This window comes from Olea europaea, chromosome 2 (genome assembly GCF_002742605.1).
Source record: "Olea europaea var. sylvestris chromosome 2, O_europaea_v1, whole genome shotgun sequence".
Taxonomy (NCBI): Eukaryota; Viridiplantae; Streptophyta; class Magnoliopsida; order Lamiales; family Oleaceae; genus Olea; species Olea europaea.
The window spans coordinates 7786866-7807910 of NC_036238.1; the positions used below are offsets into that span (position 1 = coordinate 7786866).

The 21045-nt window shown below is 35.0% G+C and overlaps 3 protein-coding genes across 7 annotated transcripts; all 3 read right to left on the reverse strand.

Annotated features, from left to right (window-relative positions):
- Window positions 1–705: 705 nt before the first annotated feature.
- Window positions 706–7830, reverse strand: LOC111410111. 2 transcript variants are annotated; one of them, XM_023040327.1, is made up of 5 exons: window positions 6800–7830; window positions 4997–5184; window positions 2899–3627; window positions 1734–1950; window positions 706–1430 (listed from the first exon to the last, which is right to left on the reverse strand). In XM_023040327.1, the coding sequence occupies exons 1-5, from the start codon at window positions 7092–7094 to the stop codon at window positions 1021–1023; spliced, it is 1839 nt and encodes a 612-aa protein (XP_022896095.1). In that variant the 5' UTR covers window positions 7095–7830; the 3' UTR covers window positions 706–1020. The 2 variants fall into 2 exon arrangements, with proteins under 2 accessions (XP_022896095.1, XP_022896088.1); XM_023040320.1 differs by having other exon boundaries at window positions 709–1556; window positions 6800–7829.
- Window positions 7831–8890: 1060 nt separating this feature from the next.
- On the reverse strand, window positions 8891–12495 carry LOC111410124 (DNA-dependent metalloprotease WSS1). 4 transcript variants are annotated; one of them, XR_002705616.1, is made up of 7 exons: window positions 12359–12493; window positions 12103–12282; window positions 11697–11892; window positions 10537–11250; window positions 9726–9918; window positions 9529–9649; window positions 8891–9453 (listed from the first exon to the last, which is right to left on the reverse strand). XR_002705616.1 is itself a non-coding variant. In XM_023040345.1 (5 exons), the coding sequence occupies exons 1-4, from the start codon at window positions 12258–12260 to the stop codon at window positions 9727–9729; spliced, it is 1260 nt and encodes a 419-aa protein (XP_022896113.1). In that variant the 5' UTR covers window positions 12261–12493; the 3' UTR covers window positions 8891–9649; window position 9726. The 4 variants fall into 4 exon arrangements, 2 of the variants coding, with proteins under 2 accessions (XP_022896113.1, XP_022896124.1); XR_002705611.1 differs by having other exon boundaries at window positions 12103–12493; XM_023040345.1 differs by having other exon boundaries at window positions 8891–9649; window positions 12103–12493.
- A 1376-nt stretch (window positions 12496–13871) lies between these two features.
- On the reverse strand, window positions 13872–21045 carry LOC111410145 (mitochondrial import inner membrane translocase subunit TIM50-like). Its single transcript, XM_023040367.1, has 10 exons — window positions 20682–21045; window positions 19716–19804; window positions 18114–18150; window positions 17875–17936; window positions 17645–17758; window positions 17267–17371; window positions 17089–17187; window positions 14728–14884; window positions 14509–14611; window positions 13872–14167 (listed from the first exon to the last, which is right to left on the reverse strand). The coding sequence occupies exons 1-10, from the start codon at window positions 20935–20937 to the stop codon at window positions 14122–14124; spliced, it is 1068 nt and encodes a 355-aa protein (XP_022896135.1). The 5' UTR covers window positions 20938–21045; the 3' UTR covers window positions 13872–14121.

Here is a 21045-nt window from a genome sequence, read left to right on the forward strand (position 1 = left end):
GTTCAAATCCACATCAGTTGGTCATATTCGCTGTCGTACAAGGTAGAACTTAATAAGCAGAACAAGAAAAAAAATTAATATTTTTTCATTTAAGAAAGCGGGAGTTAATAAAACGCAGAAAAATGAAAACCTCAAGGCTAGCCGTGTTAACATCAGATTCCAAAACTTAAGAAGCAGCGAAGGTTCTAGAAAGAAAGAACAGAGAAAGGAGAGCTGGGATTTAAAAATAGTATTGGAGAAATTGCATTGTGGAAAACGTGTTGGTGAGAACAATGATGAAGAAGATATACAATTCATTTTGGCTTTGATTTTACCATTTTCAGAGATTTTCCGTGTTATTCAGAAGTCACTCTTGGGTTGTATAGAGAGGAGCCGTAGCTCAGCAAATTCCCAGTAGGCTTATCCACAAAGTTGACGTTTATTTTTTATTTTTCATGTTCTTCATTTGTCCAGAAGTCTACAATTTTAAAACATATTTGCCAAGCATTTGATTTCACGAGAAACTATCTTAAGAAGCTGACGGAACAAGTTAAAAAAAAAAAAAGAGGATCATGATTTTTTAACTCGATTCTTCGAGTTCTAACGATAGGACAATTCGATTCTCTGTCCCTGTAAAATTGAATAGCACTAAACAACACTACTAAAGAAGAAAAAGAAATTAAAACCCTGTTCCATTCAAGCACAGTATCCCACAGAACATGCTAGTGATAAAAGAACAATTATAAAAATAATATTACTACAAAGTTCAAGAAAAAGTCTTACAGGACGAATACATATATAGTACACAGCATCACAATAAAAGGCTACAAACCTAAGTGATGGAAGAGATACCTTGTTATCACTGAGATTCAAATCCAAGGGTCATCTCTTTACATGGGCAATGGCTAATTGACTAAAATGCATTACATTCTTTCATTACATAGTTTTTGTACAGCTATCCTAATATCAAGATTAAACTCTACCAGCATTTCCAATTCTAGGTAGGTAAGGGATGAGACAACTTCGTACGCACTGATCATTCTATGTTATGACCTCATTTGTTTCTACTTCACATCTCGGCTCAGCAATCTTCAGTTCCACTAAATTGTCCTCTTTGCAGCCATCGGCATTAGCATCCTTGTCATCAGCATTGCAGGATTTGTCAACAACATTAGCATCACTGAGGTCATAGTGGGGATTGTTCTTCTCATCATCTTCATTGACGCGATCAATGTTATTTTCTTTTTCTTGAATTGTAAGCATTAGGTGCTTGTTATCGTTCGAGCAGTCATCTTTCAGAATGTTAGTGGCTGGTGTTGTACCTCCTAAATCATGGATCTCCTCTTCCACTACACTAAGTTTGACGTTGGTAAGAACTTTATGACATGAAGTACAAGAATTGTCGGATTTGGTTTTCTTGACAATAGCTGGTGACGCCAAAAGCTTGGCATCTATGCTTGTTGCAGATATGAGAGAGAGAATGTTAGATTTCGGCTTAACATCCACCCATCGTTCACCAATCCAATCCCTAGAAACTCTAAGGCTATTTTTCTCTATGTTCAAAAATAAATCCTCACCTGATTCACCCAAATGGGAAAAGAAATAGAAAAGATAACATCAGAAACACCATGCGGTATAGACAAACAATTTTTTCTTCTCTCCTATATTGCACGGTGTGTTTGTACGTGTGTATTTGGGGCAGTGGGACACAGAAAAGTAATCTAGATATCAGTTAGGGGGTAAAAAGAAAGAACCTGGAATATAAATTTGATGATTTCCATTTTTACAATCACAAGCGCCAGATATAACCCCTTCCCACCAACCATCACTCCACCAGGCATCAACTGGAGCTCCAACCTCAAAGATGCAACTCCCTTGATAACAAGGGCTGGCAGGCCTGATTGTTGGACGACCAGGATGTCTCATTCCCAGTTTATCAGCCCTGGCCAGTCTATATGCTGGAATCCATTCCTGCAAGTTAAAGAATACATCTAAATATTGTTACATTCAAGAGAGAATTTAATAAATTAAAAACTGGCCAGTTGTCTCTGTGATCGATAAAATGCTTCCACAATATGCAGATTTAGAGCATGTTTGGGCCAAGCCTAAAAATGAAGTAAACTTTCTTTCAAAGAGGTAGGTAAGTTGATGCTTTCAAAAAGCCAATTTTTATACTAACAGTCTAAAAACGAAGAGACTTTCAAAGAGAAGACAAATATGTTCGGCAAAAATGATTACTTACAACTAACTTCTACGTATATGTTTAACTAAGCATAGAAGCTACTTTTAAGCAACTTTAATTCTAATTTTGGCTTAACCATACATGATCTTACAAAACATATATTAAGTGAATGTTAACCAGCAAGCTAAATGACACATTTCATCTGTTACCAAGCATGTTTGGTGGTTGGAACCTCCTCATTATCAAGTTGAAATTTTTATCTTGGAAAACCATAATCAGATGCCACAGGTAACCTCCAGACAAAACTATTGGTACTTCAGTTAATTGAACAGATTCCAAATTGAGACCAAAGAACATTTTGAAGGAAAATTTTCTAACTAATTCATGCAAAAAGGAAGGGGGAGAATTTGGTAACACTTTCGAACAGAGAAGGGTATATTTGTCAAAGAAAAGGTAAAAAAAATGCCTATTATTTACAAACCCAAAACTAGCGGATAGAATTCATTTTCTCACTCTTAAAGTTTGAAAGTGTCCTAGTGAGGAAAGTTCCTCAAATCTTAATCCACAATAGGTGTACACTCCAAGTCCTAAGTAATTAATTTAAGCCTAGATTATAGTTTCAAAAGACTAGTGAATTCAACCACGATTCATCTATACTTTATAAAGCCTGTGGTGGGATATAGGTGGCCAATACCTATTTTGACGTAATTTAAGGAGATATAGGCGCCTACTCATACCTCAAGATTGCTGCAACTATCTTCATCTTTTACATCATCATATTGAATTTTCATCTGCTTCCCAGAAAACTCTAAAACTGTGCACCTGAACCAGCAACCTCGAATACCACTATCTTGGCAAAGAAACTCTATTTTGTCATTGACCTTAAAAGTTGGAGAATGCCAAATGTGGCCTTCGACAAGAAAATTTGATTTCCTACCCAGCAGACCATACTTCAATTTCTTGTATGATAGTTCATGTGCTGCCTTCTGATGCTCTCTGCATGTTCTGCCCCTTTTAGCTCCCACTTTAACATCATCTTCAGAGCTGAACTCTTCGTCCTCGAAAAAATCAAGACTAAAACACGAGAAGAAGGGTTGATCGAAGTATCCAATCAACTTACTTAGCTTGAAAGGCTTTACTCTACTGCTCTTGAATTGTCTGAAGCAAAAATGTACTTTTCCTACCAAATCCTGGGGAAAAACAGCCAAGCATTTCTCGTAATGTTCACGAGTTAAGACTATTGCTGGACCATCAACACATTCTGCACTAATTACTTGTACATATGGCGTGAAGAAAACTTCTTTAGGATGAGGATTTCGTAAAGAAACAGTGCCCCTGACTTCTCTATTATGGTGAAACCATCTCACTTTGACCTTTTTCTGGCACTTTCTATCTTCATACATATCTTCCAAATATGCTATATAACGGTTATCTTTCTCAGCCATTACAAAGACAAATGAGTGTACCTGAAAAGAGAAGGGTGAGAAAATAAAAACAGAAATTGAAAGAAAGTTTATGATTCACAAAGCCATCATCATTGATTATTAAAAGACAAAAAGGGTAAAATACAACTTTATATGGAAAATATACCAGGGAAATAACATTTAAACGTGGCGAAAGAAAATTTACAGAGACAAAGATGGAAAATAATTTAAAGCTTGCATCTTTATATTCATATCTCAATTTAAGAACGAGAAGCACTTGTGCTCAGTTCGAAGCCTACACAGATGGAGAGACGTCTCCACCACTTGAACAACAATGGAAGTGAAGATAATTCAAAATTAATGAGTGTTTAAGGACAGATGTAAATGCAAGACTTAAAAGGGGAGGCCATTTCAACCATATATTTGCACAGAGCTTATTCTACATATCCCATTTCCTCTTGCAACTAGATCTTTTCCTCAGCAAGTGGAAAGAACCAACAAGGACAAAGACGCAATTTTTAGAAAAAGCACTGACATGACATGTCTCTAACACATTGATTAAAATAGCATTAAATCTATTTATTTATTTTGTAATTTTGTAGTGTAAAACAGATCAAACATTGTATACTTGTTGCATCAATATTTTTTATTTTTTTGCTCCATCAAACTATTAATTTTATATTTTGGAAATTTTATATTTTGGAAAGACAGGTGTGTTCTTCCAATTCTAATTGAAGTCGTAAGTCTGTAATTTGATGGTGGAAAAGTTCCTGATTTTGACAAGAGGCCAAATCCTTTATGGATAAAAAGGCCAATTGCTTTATTCATTGCTTAATAAGGCACGCATTATTCAATGGAGTCCAATTGGTTTATTCAATGTAAAAGCTCAATTTTGTTAATGGATAAAAAGCTCAATGGTTATTCAATGGGTAACAACACTGATTTTTTTCCAAATTTGACAAGAATTTTAACAAGGAAAAAACGTGTCTTGCTGTCAAAAATAAAAGAAAGCTAGGGTTTGACAAATTAAAAGAAAACAAAGGTTTCAATTTTTTATTTTTTATTTTTCCTTGCGCTGATGGTAATAAAAGAGACCATGACATCCAGAAAGGTGGCGGATTGCTATTCACAACGTTGATGAAACAAAGCTAAGGTTTCAAAAATGGAGAATGTAAGATAAACTTAATTAGTTCTCCTTTTTCTTTAATTACTTTTAAACAGTCACAGCATGTATCCGCGGCCTTAAAAAATGGACATGCCACCTAGTGTACGAATGTATCAAACGGAACCCGAAGCATGTTCATGTGTCCTAGCTAAGCAATGATTGACATCAGAAAAACCCTTGTGTTACATTTTAATGCATGCACTGTTTGAAGACCCCTTAAGTACTGATAGATTAGTAGAAGCATACCGGTATCGTAATCCCATTCCTGTAAAATCCTGGGTAGTGCTTGAGCTGTTTACCACATGTCCATGCTACACCCGACCATGCTATCTCTAAATTATGAGCTTCCAAATTCCTTGCTACACGGCCCTTTTGAGCTGGCATATGGGTGTGTCGAGCATTGATTTTGGGAGCAGAATTCTCTTTTGGAGACCCTGTCCATTCAGAAGGAATGAAAGATAATAAGATGTTAAATTGTCAACTGATTTATCATTAACATTTCTTCACATATATAACATGCCAAATTTTACAGCACCATGGTTTTTGGCTGGCATTTAAAGGGGAGTGGAAAATATCAAGAGTTTATACTTCGAAACTATTTTTTTAACCCAAATGCAAAGATATAATTAGATGAATAGAAAAACTTTTCAATGAATAGATGATCAGGATTATCAGCTACGACAATGCATATACTCAAATTCAAGAAATATACTATATACCCAAAAATCGAATTTATGTGCGCAAGGTATGAAGTCAAACAGGAATCAGATATTGTATTCTGAATTTTGCAATAAGGATACTAAACAGACATTAAAACCATAAAAAATGGGTCAGAACAGTGTTAACAAATCATGAATTTTTCCAAGTTTTAAGGTGAGCAATAAATAAGGACAAGATCATAATTATGTATTTTCTAATCTAGTTGTACCCCTGAATGCTGTTAAAGAAGGAAATCATCTAGCATGAGATGCCATAACAACAAGCAGATGCTGACCTAACATCCTAATTATTACACAAACTGAATAATATTTTTCTTGACATCATATAAGGTATGTCTATTTTCTCTACAGAGTAACAGCAACAACAAAACTAAAATAGAATACTGTTAGAGAATGTTAGAGAAAAAGGAAAAAATATAAACAGAGCAGAGGTCAATTTCCCCCCAACTCTTTGAGATCCCAACTTCTCTTTATCACAAGTATAGGTTTCTCATAGTGGTAATAATTCCACTCTATGTATACTTTAATATGTACTCCAATGTTAACATTATGGTACAAAATAGCCGGAAGCATTATACAGTGCACTTAACTTTAGAACAAAAGGACCCAAATAAGTAGAACAGAGAAAAGAAATATATAAACTTTAGTCCATGAAATTATCATAAGTGAAACTCCATCAGATACAGACCCACCGATCTCCATATAAGCACAACCAGAAAAATCACCTTCTATTTTTATATTCCTAAGTATTCTATATTAATAATTCAAGGTTACCCCCGATTGGAACCCAACACCCTTTAATGGAAACACAAGGGCCAACTAAATCATCCAAGCTTCAAATTGATCAACAATGCAAGAAAGATTGCAATTGGGATACTCATTGTGGAAGGTGAAACTGCAATGAGACTATTTAGAACATAAAATCAAGTAGTTACAGTCACAGATAACTATTTTGAAAAGAAAAAGAAATGGTTCCTAGAAGAAATTGTCAAACCCAAGTAAGGTTCAGAAATGATTATCATAGCAACTTCGTTTTTATCATTAACGGATCACAAATCAAGCAAAATACTCAACTAATTCAACCTTCATTTTTCCCATTAAATTCATAACGGAAAAGTAAGAGGTGTGCTCCTTTCCAAAATTGAGACTTGAAGAAGTAAAAATTCACAACAATTGCAAGAAACACAAGTTTTATGGCTAAAAGACAATAAAAGAAGTAAACCCTCCAATCTTCCACGACATTCACCACAGTCAAAACATTTGAATCACCACCAGTAGAAGCACTTTTATAATTCAACACTGTAAAAAGACGAGGAAACAGGAAACATACCTGGGTAATCGGCTTGCATATGCTGCTTTGACAGCATAGAAGTGAGCCAGTTCACAACCTCTCTCCTTGATCTCCATCTAAAACCGGCGTGAACCGAGTTCTTGGCCCCATGGGCATTCAAGAACTCCTCAGAGACAACATAAAACATGTGTCTAACACTCCTCTCAGTTCCCACGACAGCAAGAATGGACTCCCCTGAATTATCCTTCAACAAGTAGTGGACCACACGATTGCCCTTCTCTTTTGACACATATTGCTCTTTCCATTCTACAAAGCAGTGCTCAGTTGCAGCCATATTTTGGAAATACAAAAGACCCTTGACTGGAATTAGCCTTGACAACCCATCAGAGACCCCAGAAAAAACCCTAATTTACAAACTTAAAGGTGTCCGCAAGACAATATTGCGAAAGGCTACCAGCTACAAAAACTAAAAACTAAATTAACTATAAAGCTACAATCTTGGGGGAAAAAAACCGTAATCTTGATGATCTCTTTGTTAATTTGACTACGCTCGGAGAACTTACAAAACTTCCAGCTCAAGTCCTATCAGATGGAGACTAGGCCATTGAACGAAGCTTAAGAGACCTATGATTATGAAGATCTGCTAAAATATCATCAAGTCAAGTCAAGGAGAAGAGCAAGAGACTGGAAACATCAATTTTCCAAGACTTCTGCTGACGAACATGAACCTTCGAGAAATCGAAATGGGCATCTATGGTAACATCAGGAAGTACAAAATCAAGCAAAAAAACAATGGGTTTTAAGTCATTTTCATAGTTGAAGAAGCCCGGTGATTATCGTGACATAGATATAGGTTCAAAAGGAGGCAAAAAGAAAAGGTTTCGATTGATTCTTAAGACTGCAAAAAGGTGAATCAACAAACAGAGAGAGTTTGAGACTTATGAGAAAAGATGGGTGCCAAAGGATAACAAAAAAAATGTAGGTAAACTGAGAGTTGCAGAGGCTAGAAACTACATTACCGCCGCAGAAGACGGAGTGGGGAGGTGAGGGTAGGAAAGAAAAATGGTTATAATTATCGGAATGATATTTTCCTTATGAGGGCAATTTGGGGGTGACGCTCTATGGGACCCAACATGACCCAAACAATATAGTAATTATCAAATTGGATTATTTACTTGTTTGTTTGTTTATAGTGTGGTTGGGTGAGTAGGGGTTTGGATTGAGTAAGGTGATTATCAAGTGGTGGGGTCAATTTTAGACTTTTGAAGTGAATTCCATGGAGAGTGTTTATAAATATTTTTTTCAGTCAATTACTTTTTATTCATATATATTTCATAAAATTTGTAAGTGTTCATTATCTATTTTTATTTGTTTATAAACACTTTTCAATCAAATCAAATCTTTGGTGTTCCTACTTCGTTTAATTAAACTATGTAAAATAAACTTAGCCGTAAATTTGTTGACAACTTTAAATGAAATATGTAACTATATTTGATAGTTGAGGAATAAATAATCTACTTATATTTTTTATTTTTAAAATAATTTATATTTGACAAATTTATAATTTAAACCCGTTTGGCCCCCATTAATTTATACAATCTTGCTAGTGGTACACAACCGTGTACCTAATGGACACATGTCAGAACTCACAAGCGCCTCAGCCAATACCGAAACGCCGGGTGTACATTAGGTACACAATTGTGTACATTTAGCATAATTTTAATTTATATTTCTTTTTTCTTTTTTTTTATTTTCAATCACACAATTTTTTATAAAATAATATTATACGTAAATTGAAAATTTTTCCTTTTTTTTTAACAACTCATTTTTTTAAAAAAAAAAATTATTCCATTCATTTTCATTTCCACAAAATATGAGCCAAACAGGTTCTTATTTTCATTTGGCATCCACTTTTTTCAATTTGTTTATTACCTTTTATCTCTTTCTCCCTAGTCTTGACATGATTAAAATAGTTGAAAAACAGTGATTATTAACACAATTACTTCTTAAAAAACAATAAACAAAAAATAAATAAATAAATAAAATTGACATGATAATTTAGGTTAATATCCTCTATTTTATAGGAAAATTGCAACAGAAGTTCCTAACCTTTTCATTTTTTGTAGATTTTATTCTAATCTTCATTTTGTCCCAACGAAAGTTCCTAACTTTTCATAAATATGCACCTAAAGTCCATTAGGATGGAAACCATCTAAAACACCGTCAATTGACCAAAAAAATAAGGAATCAACATCCAATAAAACCGTCCAAAACACGATCCAAAAGCACCGTCCAAAAAGATATCAACATTCAATAAAACCGTCACGACAGCAAATGGTTCAAGAAATTTTCCCGTTCAACTGACAGTGTTTTGAATGATTTTCCATCCAAATGGATCTCGGGTGCATATTATGAAAGGTTACGAACTTTCGCTAACACAAAATGAAGGTTAACATAAAACCTGCAAAAAACAAAAACATTAGGGATCGCTGGTACAATTTTCCCCTATTTTACTGTCAACAAAATACACGGTTCACAAATATCCTTTCAAGCATCAAGAAGATGCCATAATTCTAAAGACGACCAAGGTAATACAATCTATCATCGAACTTCTTTCAAACAAACATCTGGCAGCGATAATATTAAGCCCACTGTTTATATTGCTATGCCTCTGACTTCCGGGATAATCCAACCTAGAATCATATTTGATGGAAAAATCATTAATCTGTGATTGACGTGGTTTCTTCAATCACTTGATATATACTTACAGTGAAATATAATTCAAAGCCATTAGATGAAGACCCCAACTCGTGGACGCTCGTGAAGGCAGACACCTATCTAACAAAAGCTAAACTTTCGTAGCTCCAATGCTACAGTGAACTGAATCACCTAAAGAGCAACATAGGTGCATCAGTAAAAGGAATCACAACGATCTATTAAAGCGTTCCAAGAAAATTGAATTTACCTCAAGTACCAAGATTGGGGGCCGGAGTAGCCAAAGGTGGGCCATAAGAATATCTCCACTCCTCACATGCCGCACATTTCTCTAACTTCACACTATTCTCCAATGTACAAAATTTGCATGACCAGATTACATTTCTCGAATTCCCATCTTTTGGTTTTTGGCTTCCACAGAGCTCACATATTGGAGCTAGTGGCTACAATATCAGCAAAACAGGTCATCAGCTCCATCAAATCGAGGTAAATTCTACATGACACAAATCTGGAAGTAGAGAGAGTGAAATCAAACTCATCATGATTGAGAGACTCAGACAAATTATGACAGTGATTTTGGAGGTCGTCCAGTGTCTTTCTAACTTCTAAGGGTGCTTCCCGGGTTCAGAAAGTGTGCACGAAAAAGAGTAGAAATTTCATAGAAAACTTTGTTTCCACAAATATAAGAACTGCCTTTCATATTGCAACAGAAGTTCATGTAAACAAGTCATAGCAATCTTGGAGTTCCACTTCTCAAAAGTAATGAAAAATGCATATTCCATGAATTCTAAATTATTCTCATGCTTCAGCATTATTTTTTTCATCAATTACAAATATTCAAACTATTTCTCTTAAATGAATTGATTGAAGAAATTATTTTATCTAATCTGAGAGGTTCCGTATCCAATGCTACTGCTACAGCAACTTAAAAGCAGAATTCAGATAGGTGAACTTTCACAAGAATCATAATAGTTGAAAAAGGAGAAAATTTTGCCTTGTAGACCTAAAGGGTAAAGAATACAAAAGAGATTATGAATAGACATTAAAAAAGTCACACTCACCGGGTTAAACAAAGTGCACATTGTACATTCCCACATTTTGAAACTATCCTTGTCAGGAACCAATCCCTGAATATAGATAGATTGAGGAGTGGAAGCTTCTTTGGATAAATTCACAGAATTATTACTTTCGGATGACTGCATCCATGACTTATCCATGCTACAAATATTATCGTCCAACATTTTATCGTGACAAGAGCTGGAACCACATTCTGAAGTAACCTTGGTCAAATCTATAAAAGTGGATTCTAGGTGACCATCCAACAACTGGGATGATGAAACATTGTCTGATTCACGACTTCTTTTTCGAGATAACACATTCATACCCTGTCCATCTAATCCCCTATGACCACTTGACTTTGCAAAGCTAAGTCCGGTATCTGAAGGCTTCAGCAAAGAATCGGTACTGTCATTCTCTTCAGATACATCATAAGACTCCGAGCCACACCAAATATTATCCTGTAATCTCCTTTCTGCAGCCATTGCAGCAGCTTGCATTGGGCTAAGCGCAGCTTTAATTGAACTATCTCCACCAACGCGTTTAGGGCCAGAAGGAAGCAGCAATCCAAGACGTGCTCGCTTTTCAGCTGCAGACAATGCAGTTTGGCGAAGAGACGAAAGAGGAGGCTTGGCCAAGAATCCTCCCAAACGCCTTCCAGGAACATCAAATCCCTCACCAGTACCACTTATTCCCTTATTCATGAGGTCTTCGCATTCCTAGGCATTTTCATAATCACGTTAAGTAAATACAAAATACAGATGGGTAACAAGCCAAAGATGAAAACAGAGCATGCTGGCAAAACTAGAAACTTGAACATCCAGGCTTTCTTGAAGAGCTTACATTCAGAAAATGAGAAGATAAGGAAGCAAGAAACAAAGACTAAAGCTATAATGATGTGAAATAGAAAATTTATCGTGATGGAATCAACAACTTTTCAATCATGGAAGCACGATTTTTTTTTTGGACAAATATTTTCCTACATTTCAGTTCCTGAAAAGGTAGATTACAAAAAATCTCATTCACTCATCTTCAGTTCCTATATTTTGATTGTTCTTTAGCATGATGCTTCTGTTCTAACTATAGCAGTAAAATGCACGGCATAAATTCTCAACATCTACAAGTTCAATTTGGCTTAATAAAAAATGCATAAATAACCTCTTACCTTTCTAATTTCATCCCAGAGCTTGTAGAAATTGGCATTGTGAGGGCCGTGAACATTGTGGCAGAGTTCGTGGAGCATTGTATCTAGAATCTCATTAAATGGGTAAAACTGATCATCTCTGTTTGGTCTCCTAAGCCTCAATTTTACATGTATACCTTTTCCTACATTCAGACCAAGGAGAGCCGAGTTTTTGGGACTGCAAGGTTATATTTTGTTACTATCCACATTAATAGTAACAAATTACCAAGCAAAATCACATTTTTGAGGAGAAATCTCAATTTCCACTTTTCTTTTCTAAAGGATTCAAAAAAGAATTACAGATGTCAATAAAATCTACTCAAACAATAAAAATTTAAAGAGAAGAGGTAAAAAATAATAATAATAATAATAATAATAATAATAATACCAGAACTCGGAGAGAACTTTGACTCTCCAATTGTGTTTACGCATAATTGGTTGAACCTGTTTGGCGACTCTCTCCAGAATCTTTCGAGCTTCTTCTTCATTTGGCTTTCGCTTCAGGGCCTTGATTTCCCATATCTTATTCAGATCCCCCAAATTCATTGTTTCCAACCCAACCCCAAATCTGGTAAACAGAAGTCAGTGTATATAGAATTGTGATCAGACACTATAATGATGAAGAAGAAGAACGAATCGAGTACTTAAATTTTGGTCAAAATGGATTCAAATTGCAGGGCTTCTTGTACAAGGTAACTGGGCGGGAATTTGAAACTCCGTCGCCTCGCTTTGGCATGGTTATTCCTTCGTTAGGTCGCTCCACGTCAATTTGCGGAATTATCATTTTAATCCATTAAACTTGGCTAAAATATAAGTTGGACCCTGAAGTTTTGATCAAAATAATTTTAGTATTGATATAAGCGTGGGTCCTCCATTCTATTAGGCTTTACAGCAATTGTTACAGAATTGCAAACCAATCGACATCACCTAGAGTTCGACCTAAGAGTAAGCCATGGACGAGATTAGTGACGGGTTCTTCATTTTATTAAACTTTAGAGTTATGAATGCTGCGTGTAAGAATGGTTGAATAACATAGCTCATAATTTGATTCAATTGTACAATGCTAGCTCAATCAAAATCAAAAAATGCGATTATATACAATTGACAAATGTCGTGCAATATTGATGTGTTTATGCAATAAATTGCAAGTACCATCCAAATACGCCAACTAGGGAACTCCAAAATTCTAATTAAGTTTGTTAAAAAAACTGAATCCGCCTCCAATACAAAAATCAATCACTAAGATAATGGAATTCACATATTTACCCCTAAAATACTCTTCTAAATTAAGTACCGAATGTGCACGACCATCACCTCCCATCTCGACCACTTTATGGGACTACCTGAGCAGCTCATTCTACATGTTTTGAAGATCCCACGTTCTATGAAGTTGGTGCGATGCTGATCCAGTTTTTTCCAAGGAATAGCACTGCCTAAGGACTAGACGCTCAAGGAGGGGGAAGTGGATTCTATCCGCTCTCCAATGCTCCAGTTCGATTTCTTCTTCAGTTGAAGAAATTCTTCTTCACTTGGTTCCCACTCAAGACCATGGAAGGCAAAATGTTTGATTTTGAGCACTTGAAGATTGGGCAATGTACCAACAAGTCATATCTCCCCAAGGAAGCTATCATCCTTTTAAACTCTTTGAGCATGGAGGGAAACTGAAATTCTCCGGAAAGAAGAGGACTCCCCCATCCAAGAGGAACTTTAACGCTTCAAGCTTATGTAGACGAGCAAGATTGTTGAGACAGTAGCTTCGCCAATCCAATGGTGCTTTCTTATAATATACACCCGTTGCTGACATAAGAAAGAAACCTTCTACCCTTCAGCCTCTATGCACATGTCCCTTAAAAGATCATGGATCTTGCATCTTTTTATTCTCACTAGAGTTCTTCTCAGAAATCAAAATATGAATTCTTTCGATAAGATCCAATGGACATTCATCAGCCACAACTTCCAAGCTTTTAGACATCACTAGTTTTACAAATCCCTCAGCAACCCATAACTTCACAAGTATGGATACATGGATACTCAAATCTTCTGGAAAAAGCTCCTCCCATGTAGAGGAAGCACCCTTTTAAATGATGAGGGAAATTGTTACAGCTCGAACAGTAAACTGTAACTTAAATTCATACACCAGAAGAAATAGGTCGACCCTAGCAGCAGAACAGTTGTATTTAACATTGATCAAAGGGAAGATTCGTAAGCAAGCACAATACAGGTTAAAAGAAAGAATAAAAAATTGTTGGAACATATAATGCAATCAGAGGAATTTTGGGATAGTGTAATAGCACTGTTCAACAGAGCTGAACATGACTGTCTAGCAATTCATTACATACTCCACCTGTTTTCATCCATAAATATTAAAAAATAGGTTCATAACTTCCACAAGCAGATTCCACATCTCTTAACGTTGCCAGAAACGACCGTGCTGCTTCTGCCCTTGCATGCGCCTGTACCATTGAGGTATCAATTAGCAAAGCAGCTATCAGAAATGGAATGCGGGAACCAATGAACAGTCAGAAGATAAAAATCTAGTCTGACAATGTACTGTCGGTTATTTGATAGATAAGAGAACTGTTGTGAAAACGGAAAGCAGGAACCAATGAAAATGCAAAAAACGAAAATGTACTCAAGTAAACTGATATTCTACTGTAAAATATAGGATGGATGGAGAAGGTGTCTGGTCGAAGAAATGGAACACAAGAACTGACGAACAGGTAAAAATGGATAATATTCTACTCATGTCAATTGGCAATCCACTATAAAATATGCAATGGAGAAAATAACTGACTTTTGATACTCTTTAGATCGTTCAATGAACTCTTTGGAAATATCACGACCCTGGTATGAAGCTAGAACAGTTCGAATATCAGCTGGTCTGTGTTTAGCCACATCTGCAGTCAAACAAGTGGCCCACATTTAATCAGAAAGATTTGGCGTTAATTCTCATATGATCATCAATTAAATCCGGCTAGTCGCACAAATAATTTCATACAGAGAGGATGCTTACATTCAAGGAATGGAATAAGATCTAAAAGTGCTGTATCTTCTATTTCGCCTTGCCACGGTTTTATTTGAACAGAATTTTCTGGCTGAAGGCTACTTTCTAAAGCATGACTGCTAATGTAAATAACCTTAGCAGGATCCCTATTGAGCTTCGAAAGATCCTGATAGCAGGAAACACAAAAACATTGCAATAGACTATGACATTGCAGTATAAAGTTGAAATTTGGTATTGAAATGCTACGGTATGTATCTTTGTTGCTTCTTCATAATTAGACCTATTAACAAAATGAATTTATCTAGTAAGATTGCATCATCAAGAATATAGCATTTCATTGTGGGAAATTGAAGTGGAAGGAACGTAGAAGTTGAGTGAAGTGATGCCAAAAGAATCACGTTAGCTAGCAGCACAAATACAATTCATATAGAAGAGTTCAATATATCTATAACCATGTATGATATAATTATCCTTCCCTCACAAAGCGGCGACCTTTATTGCATAGCCACTTTAGTCGTAATATCCCGAATTTTTTACTGCTAGTCGTTAGATTAAAAATTAGGACTTAAGTGTGCTATTATTAAAGTCTAATGACCTTATTGATTACTAGCCAATAGTTTAAGGGCCTAAATGAACAGTTAATTTGGAAGTTAAATGAAATTATATGTAAATATGTCAATTAGCCATGATTAAAGATTATTTATTTGACCACATGGATTATTCATCACATCTTAAGCAAAGTAATTGCTTTGGCCACATAAACTAAGGTAATTGATTTGACCAAATACATTATTTACATCAAAATTCAAGCCAAGTCAATTTATTTAATCATATAATTAAAGGAATTGATTTGACAACTTTAAAGACAATGCACCGATCATGCTTTGATCATGCTTAACATCTGGTCATTTCCTTTCAATATTTTGCAAATGATCCAACTTGCACAATAAATAGGAGTTAAACTCAACATTGGACTATCTCTCACCAATTATTTACAATTTTCCTTCTCTATCTCTATTACTTTGTCTCTACACCTTAACTCTTTCTCGTCTTTTTCATATTAAATATATTCATATAGTTAGACAATCACACAACCCGACACGCGGCTCAAGGATCTCCCCCCAACAATCACTTTTTCTATCATTTTTGAATTGGTAAGTGAAAGGTAAGTGCAGTAGTACGATTTGTTCCTTCATTATTTAAATTACGAAAATTTATGTTATGAATATTAGGATATGAAAATTCTAACTATGATTATGATAAGGGTCCTATATGTGTAAGTTCAAAGGAACGGAATTTAGTAGCGCTACGCACGGGAATTATAACCACGAAGTTCGGATTTTAATTCTTGTGTCCCTATATGTATGTTATGATTTTCCGTAATTAAATATGAGATGCAAATTCGTTATTACTCATTTACTGAGATTTATATCTCACGTGTACATGTTAAATATTTTATAGGTAACTAAAAGAGGCAGATTTGAGGCGATCGAAAGTGGATTGTGCTTGCGTATATGAAAATGAAGAATGATTTAATTTCAAGTTAAAGATTTTAATGATGTTTATTTTTTATTTTTTTTATTTTAATCATTTCATGTTTAGAAAATATTATGTTTTTCATTGTTTATGAAAGTATTATTTTACGATACATGTATAATGATTCCAAAGATAAAAATTTGGGTCATTGCATTAGTCTTTTTTGTCTTGATCTGATTAGGAAAACAGAATATTGGCCAGGGCCAATTACAATTCCATAAGTTCATATCAAAAGAAGTCAAGTTTGATGGTAAAATATGCATGAAGTAAATTGCATTATAATTAAGTCATCATTTTTGCATTGCTCTTCAACTAAGACGATAGCATGTACGTTTTAAGACGATAGCATGTATGTTTTAATAACTGGAAATGGTGAAGTTCTCACGTCATGGTTAAATAAATTCAGCTAAGTGTCGAGTCAAAGTCTGAAATCTTGATACGGTCATAAAAACATGTATCTTTCTTCTTTTAAAAGAATACCTGCCCAAAAAAATAAATGGGTAAAGTGCCTGATCATCCACATAAAATACACAGAAAATTCAAGAGCCAAGAATTTACATATGAACAAAGTGGTGCAAATTGGCCTGCTAACAGCACGAACAAATATCTGAACAAAAAATTTCAATTCATTTGTAGTCATCCTTTTCTTATTAGTGACAGCATATTCAGCAAAGATACTGAAGCCATTTTGTTGGATGTTAATGTCACAAAAAGATACCATTAGCAAAAGATGATTATAATTTCATGATTTCCCGTCAAGAAAAGGCATGATGAGGGAGAAATATGCGCCTAGTCATAACTATTGCTCTCTAAGAAACTGGAGAATATGCATACCCTATAGTGCTTTCCATCAACATATCTTGTTGCGCCCCTTGAGAGCCTATACCGGATACAGTGTTTGGGATCCAACATATCAACAACGGGATCAACATACTGCCAATGCCACAGCAATATGTTTTGCAAATACTATATGTGAAAGGAAGTAAAGAAATCACAAAAGACAAAAATTTACCATATTCAGAAGGTCAGAATATACTACAATTTCATACAATTGAGCTAAATGCTCCAGAAATGCATCTACACCAGGTCTTTTGAATGTTCTCCACCCTCTGTCACGCTTTAAAAGAAGTAACAAGAAAAGGATGAGAAAAAAATAAGTGAATAACTATTATCAATTGACACTAAAGTTAATCTTCATACCAACATCCAAGTCTCAACCCAAACAACTAAAAATCAGAACAAAAGAAAAAGACACTCAGGTTTTGAACAGGGAGATATAGAGGGTGATGCTCCAGCATGGATTTCATATTATGTCAGTCTAAAGTCAAGGAAAAATGACAGCAGCAATAACACCAATTAGAAAGAAAAATAACAAAAAGTGGAACCAGACCTTCCAATCAGAGTATATCAACGTCTCGTTCAAATCAAGAACAAGGGTAAATACATGCTGCTCCAGAGGGTGCAAATCAGGTAGGAGCTTATCTGATGTTGGTTCAACAAAACCCTAAAACGAAGCAATAAGCCATCAAATATGTTTGGGAAAGGAATATGTAGCAAAAAAATGAGGCATACACTGAAACTTTGAAACTAGTGGAAAAGGAAAATGAAATAGTAAGTTACCCGAACTTGCTCTTCGGTTAACCTCCTTAGATCAATGTAAAGGTCAACTAACTTAGCAGGCACTGAAATATTGCAAAAAGGAATAAAAATGCAATTTCATTCATTGAGAAACAAAATTTGATCTTCGGCGAGTGATGTTATCAAACAATCCCACGCACTAAGAAATTGATAATTATTAATTTTTTTCATCCTGCTAGAAGAGTATCAAACAATGGTAACATAAAGGAGAAAGAGCACACCTGTCATTGCAGCAGAGCGTACGAAAGCTTGAAATTTCTGCATCAACAATTTGTAACAGAATTATAACTTCACCCTTCTTGAATAAAACACTGATAAAACTATGGGTATATGTGGTTCCAGGATGAAAATAATTTAAATGGCCTAGCAAGGCACGCGAGCAAACACTTAGTGGAAAGATAATTAGCACAAACTGACATAGTTAAATTTTTAGTTACCAACACTCATTAGTTACAAAATTATAACATAGTCCCACTGAAAACATTCTCATCAAGACAACACCTTCTCTTTTCATTATTACCTCTTAACTAAACATAAACATTCACTCACAAAAATTATTCAATAAAGCAAAATACAGAGATAATTAGCCCCTGTTTGGTGGCTATTATTTCCAAAAAAAAAAATGTTTTGAATAGTGATTTTTAGGAAAATGTGTGGTTAAAAAGTAAAAAAAAAAAAAATTTGGGGCCATTTGCAAAAAAATTTATTGTGTAAATGTGTAGTTGAAAATGAGTACGTGGAAAAAAGATTTTGAAAATAATGGTTGTCAAATAGAGGCTTAGTTAATTGGTGTAAATTATGTGAGGCATGCCTTGATTGTGCCTGAATTATCTACATTTGGCACCCTTCACCTTATAATTTTTATTCCTCCATTTTCCTCTTTTGCTGTTCTTCTTAGCCTTCCTAATAATCTCTTCAGCCTAGAAGGTTGTACTGTTTGCTCGCCATCTTTCAGATCTACATTGATTTAGGCATATGTCTTGTATTGACTCCCAATTACTTGTCCACACATTAGAACCATCACAATAGTCCTCCAACTATCACGTAATAATTGGCACACAAACTTCTCTTGCATATACTTAAATGGTTGATTAATTACCACAATTAAGCCCTTGTTTGAGCCCCATTCTTCTAAAAATTCATTTTTTTTCAAAAACTCATTTTCAACTACACATTCTTTAATAAAATAATATTACACATAAACCCAAAACTTTTCCTTAATTTTTAACCACACATTCTCCATCAATCTACTATTCAAAATGCATTCTTTCTCCAAAAATGGGGCTCAAACACACTCTTAAGTAAATTTCTAGATACACGCATGGGAAATATTAAAAATCCTTTATACATGTAAAATGCAAGTTCCAGTTAATTTCCTGTTCAAATATGACAATGTAACAAAGCAGCACAAAATGAACGGCATCCACATATTCACAAGAACAACACAGTTTCTAATTAAATAAAGATAATACTAGGGCAATTTGAGTTTTCCAAACCCACCCCCTCCTCATTCCCCTCCTCATTTTCAACATGAATATGTTGCTGAACTACATTCCATGCATTCACTTCTTTAGCAAAATATTGCTTACGTTGTACTGGAAGTCAAGAGGGAAAGAAAAATACAAAGAAGCTACAGATCAAAATTCTCAATCTAGCATGCTTCTTTAGCACCAGCTTCATATGTGGTACTTCTTGGAACATAAAATCTCTTTCTGGAAACTAGGAAAGCATAATTATTAAGTCCATAACTATATTAAGCTTGTGAAATTCATGTTAACTAATAGATGAAGACCAGTCCAAGATAAAGAGTGGTTTGAACTCACGTCAAGAGAAGAAGCATCATCCCCAACGGTGTAATTTGCAGAAGCACGAAAAGCCTTAGTCTTCTGATCAACTTCTTCTAAAGAGTATGCTGCCAATAATGACATGTCAGTCAATTGTTTGATAAAATGATGCACTAAGTATCAATTTCTATTACTCAAAAATCACTAAATACTTTTTGGCTCATATTAGACGACATAAGCCCTGCCCTTTACAGCAATGTTTTAGAAGCTCCTCATTCAAAACCAAAAGGCATACTTCCCATATTACTTTTGAGATTACAGTTGATAACTTAAATCATCCCTAACATGCTACATCCAGACTTTTGATATTTGTTTTCTAAGAATTGCTAAAAAATAAAAAATAAACACAGAATCACAAAACAAAAATCGTGAAGGAAGAAGTGTTAGGAACTCTAAACATTTTATTCTAACTGATAATACGTTTTCATCACAAAAGAAGAGAACACTTCTGTAAATGTATTTCATGAATGAAGCAACCATCTCTTCCAAAATAAATGAAAGAAACTGACTAAGAAGAATAAAGAAGGAATTGAATATCCCATGCAATTGTTATTGTGCCATGTAATCCCTAGTTACCATTCCATGGTAACTATGTATGAGGTCGAAACTAGCCAACGGATCAATTAAACTATCAAGTGCTGTGTAGACATTCATGAAAGGACACAATCTTTAATTCTTGCTTCCCAAATTCTACTTAGCTTAGCATTCTTTCTTATCGAGTGGTTAAAATTTATTCAAAACCTAGAAGACCGACAAAACATACTAAAATATATTCGAAATGCAGAGTGTAAACATCAAAGAACACTGCGAGTTACGAATTAAATTAAATTATTGTTCTTCAATTAAAAGATTATTGTTTTATTCTACTCCATCTCAGTAGTCATATCTCACAACGCAAAAAAGGTAAAGCTGAAAATCACAATCAACGTGTGGATAGATATTAACCGTAGGTAGCAGAGGCAGAGGCTGCAAAACCGCCAGCGAGGGCGGCTATGAGGCCGTACTTGAGAAAACTCCAGGACTTCTTCTCAGCTCCGGATTCCGGCAGCTGAGGCTCCGAAGTTTCCGGAGGTGGCGGAGGTTGATTAAGGATTGTGGAGGAGGAAAAAATTCGTTCTTTCTTAGGTTCCGAGGAAAATCTACGGCTGTTTCGAGAAAGTATTGAAAAAATTCGCGATTCAGATTGAACTAGAGCAGACATTATCGGTTATTCCCTGAACTAAATAAGATTTTACATACAATTATATATATGGAAGAGGGAGAAGTAGGGTTTTGCAGAGGTTTTTAAGTTTCTTTTTTTTTTTTTTTT

Coding starts and splice junctions, on each gene's coding strand:
- LOC111410111 (XM_023040320.1), bottom strand. CDS start 7,094: ATGGCTGCAACTGAGCACTGCTTTGTAGAATGGAAAGAGCAATATGTG. Junction 3,628..4,996: donor GGAATGGGATTACGATACCG/GTATGCTTCTAC, acceptor TTCTCTTTTCAG/GTACACTCATTTGTCTTTGT. Junction 1,557..1,733: donor TCATCAAATTTATATTCCAG/GTTCTTTCTTTT, acceptor TGGGTGAATCAG/GTGAGGATTTATTTTTGAAC.
- LOC111410124 (XM_023040345.1), bottom strand. CDS start 12,260: ATGAATTTGGGGGATCTGAATAAGATATGGGAAATCAAGGCCCTGAAG. Junction 11,893..12,102: donor AAAGTTCTCTCCGAGTTCTG/GTATTATTATTA, acceptor ATAACCTTGCAG/TCCCAAAAACTCGGCTCTCC. Junction 9,919..10,536: donor TGTGCACTTTGTTTAACCCG/GTGAGTGTGACT, acceptor CTGATATTGTAG/CCACTAGCTCCAATATGTGA.
- LOC111410145 (XM_023040367.1), bottom strand. CDS start 20,937: ATGTCTGCTCTAGTTCAATCTGAATCGCGAATTTTTTCAATACTTTCT. Junction 19,805..20,681: donor CTCTGCCTCTGCTACCTACG/GTTAATATCTAT, acceptor CATTATTGGCAG/CATACTCTTTAGAAGAAGTT. Junction 17,937..18,113: donor ACGCTCTGCTGCAATGACAG/GTGTGCTCTTTC, acceptor GCAATATTTCAG/TGCCTGCTAAGTTAGTTGAC.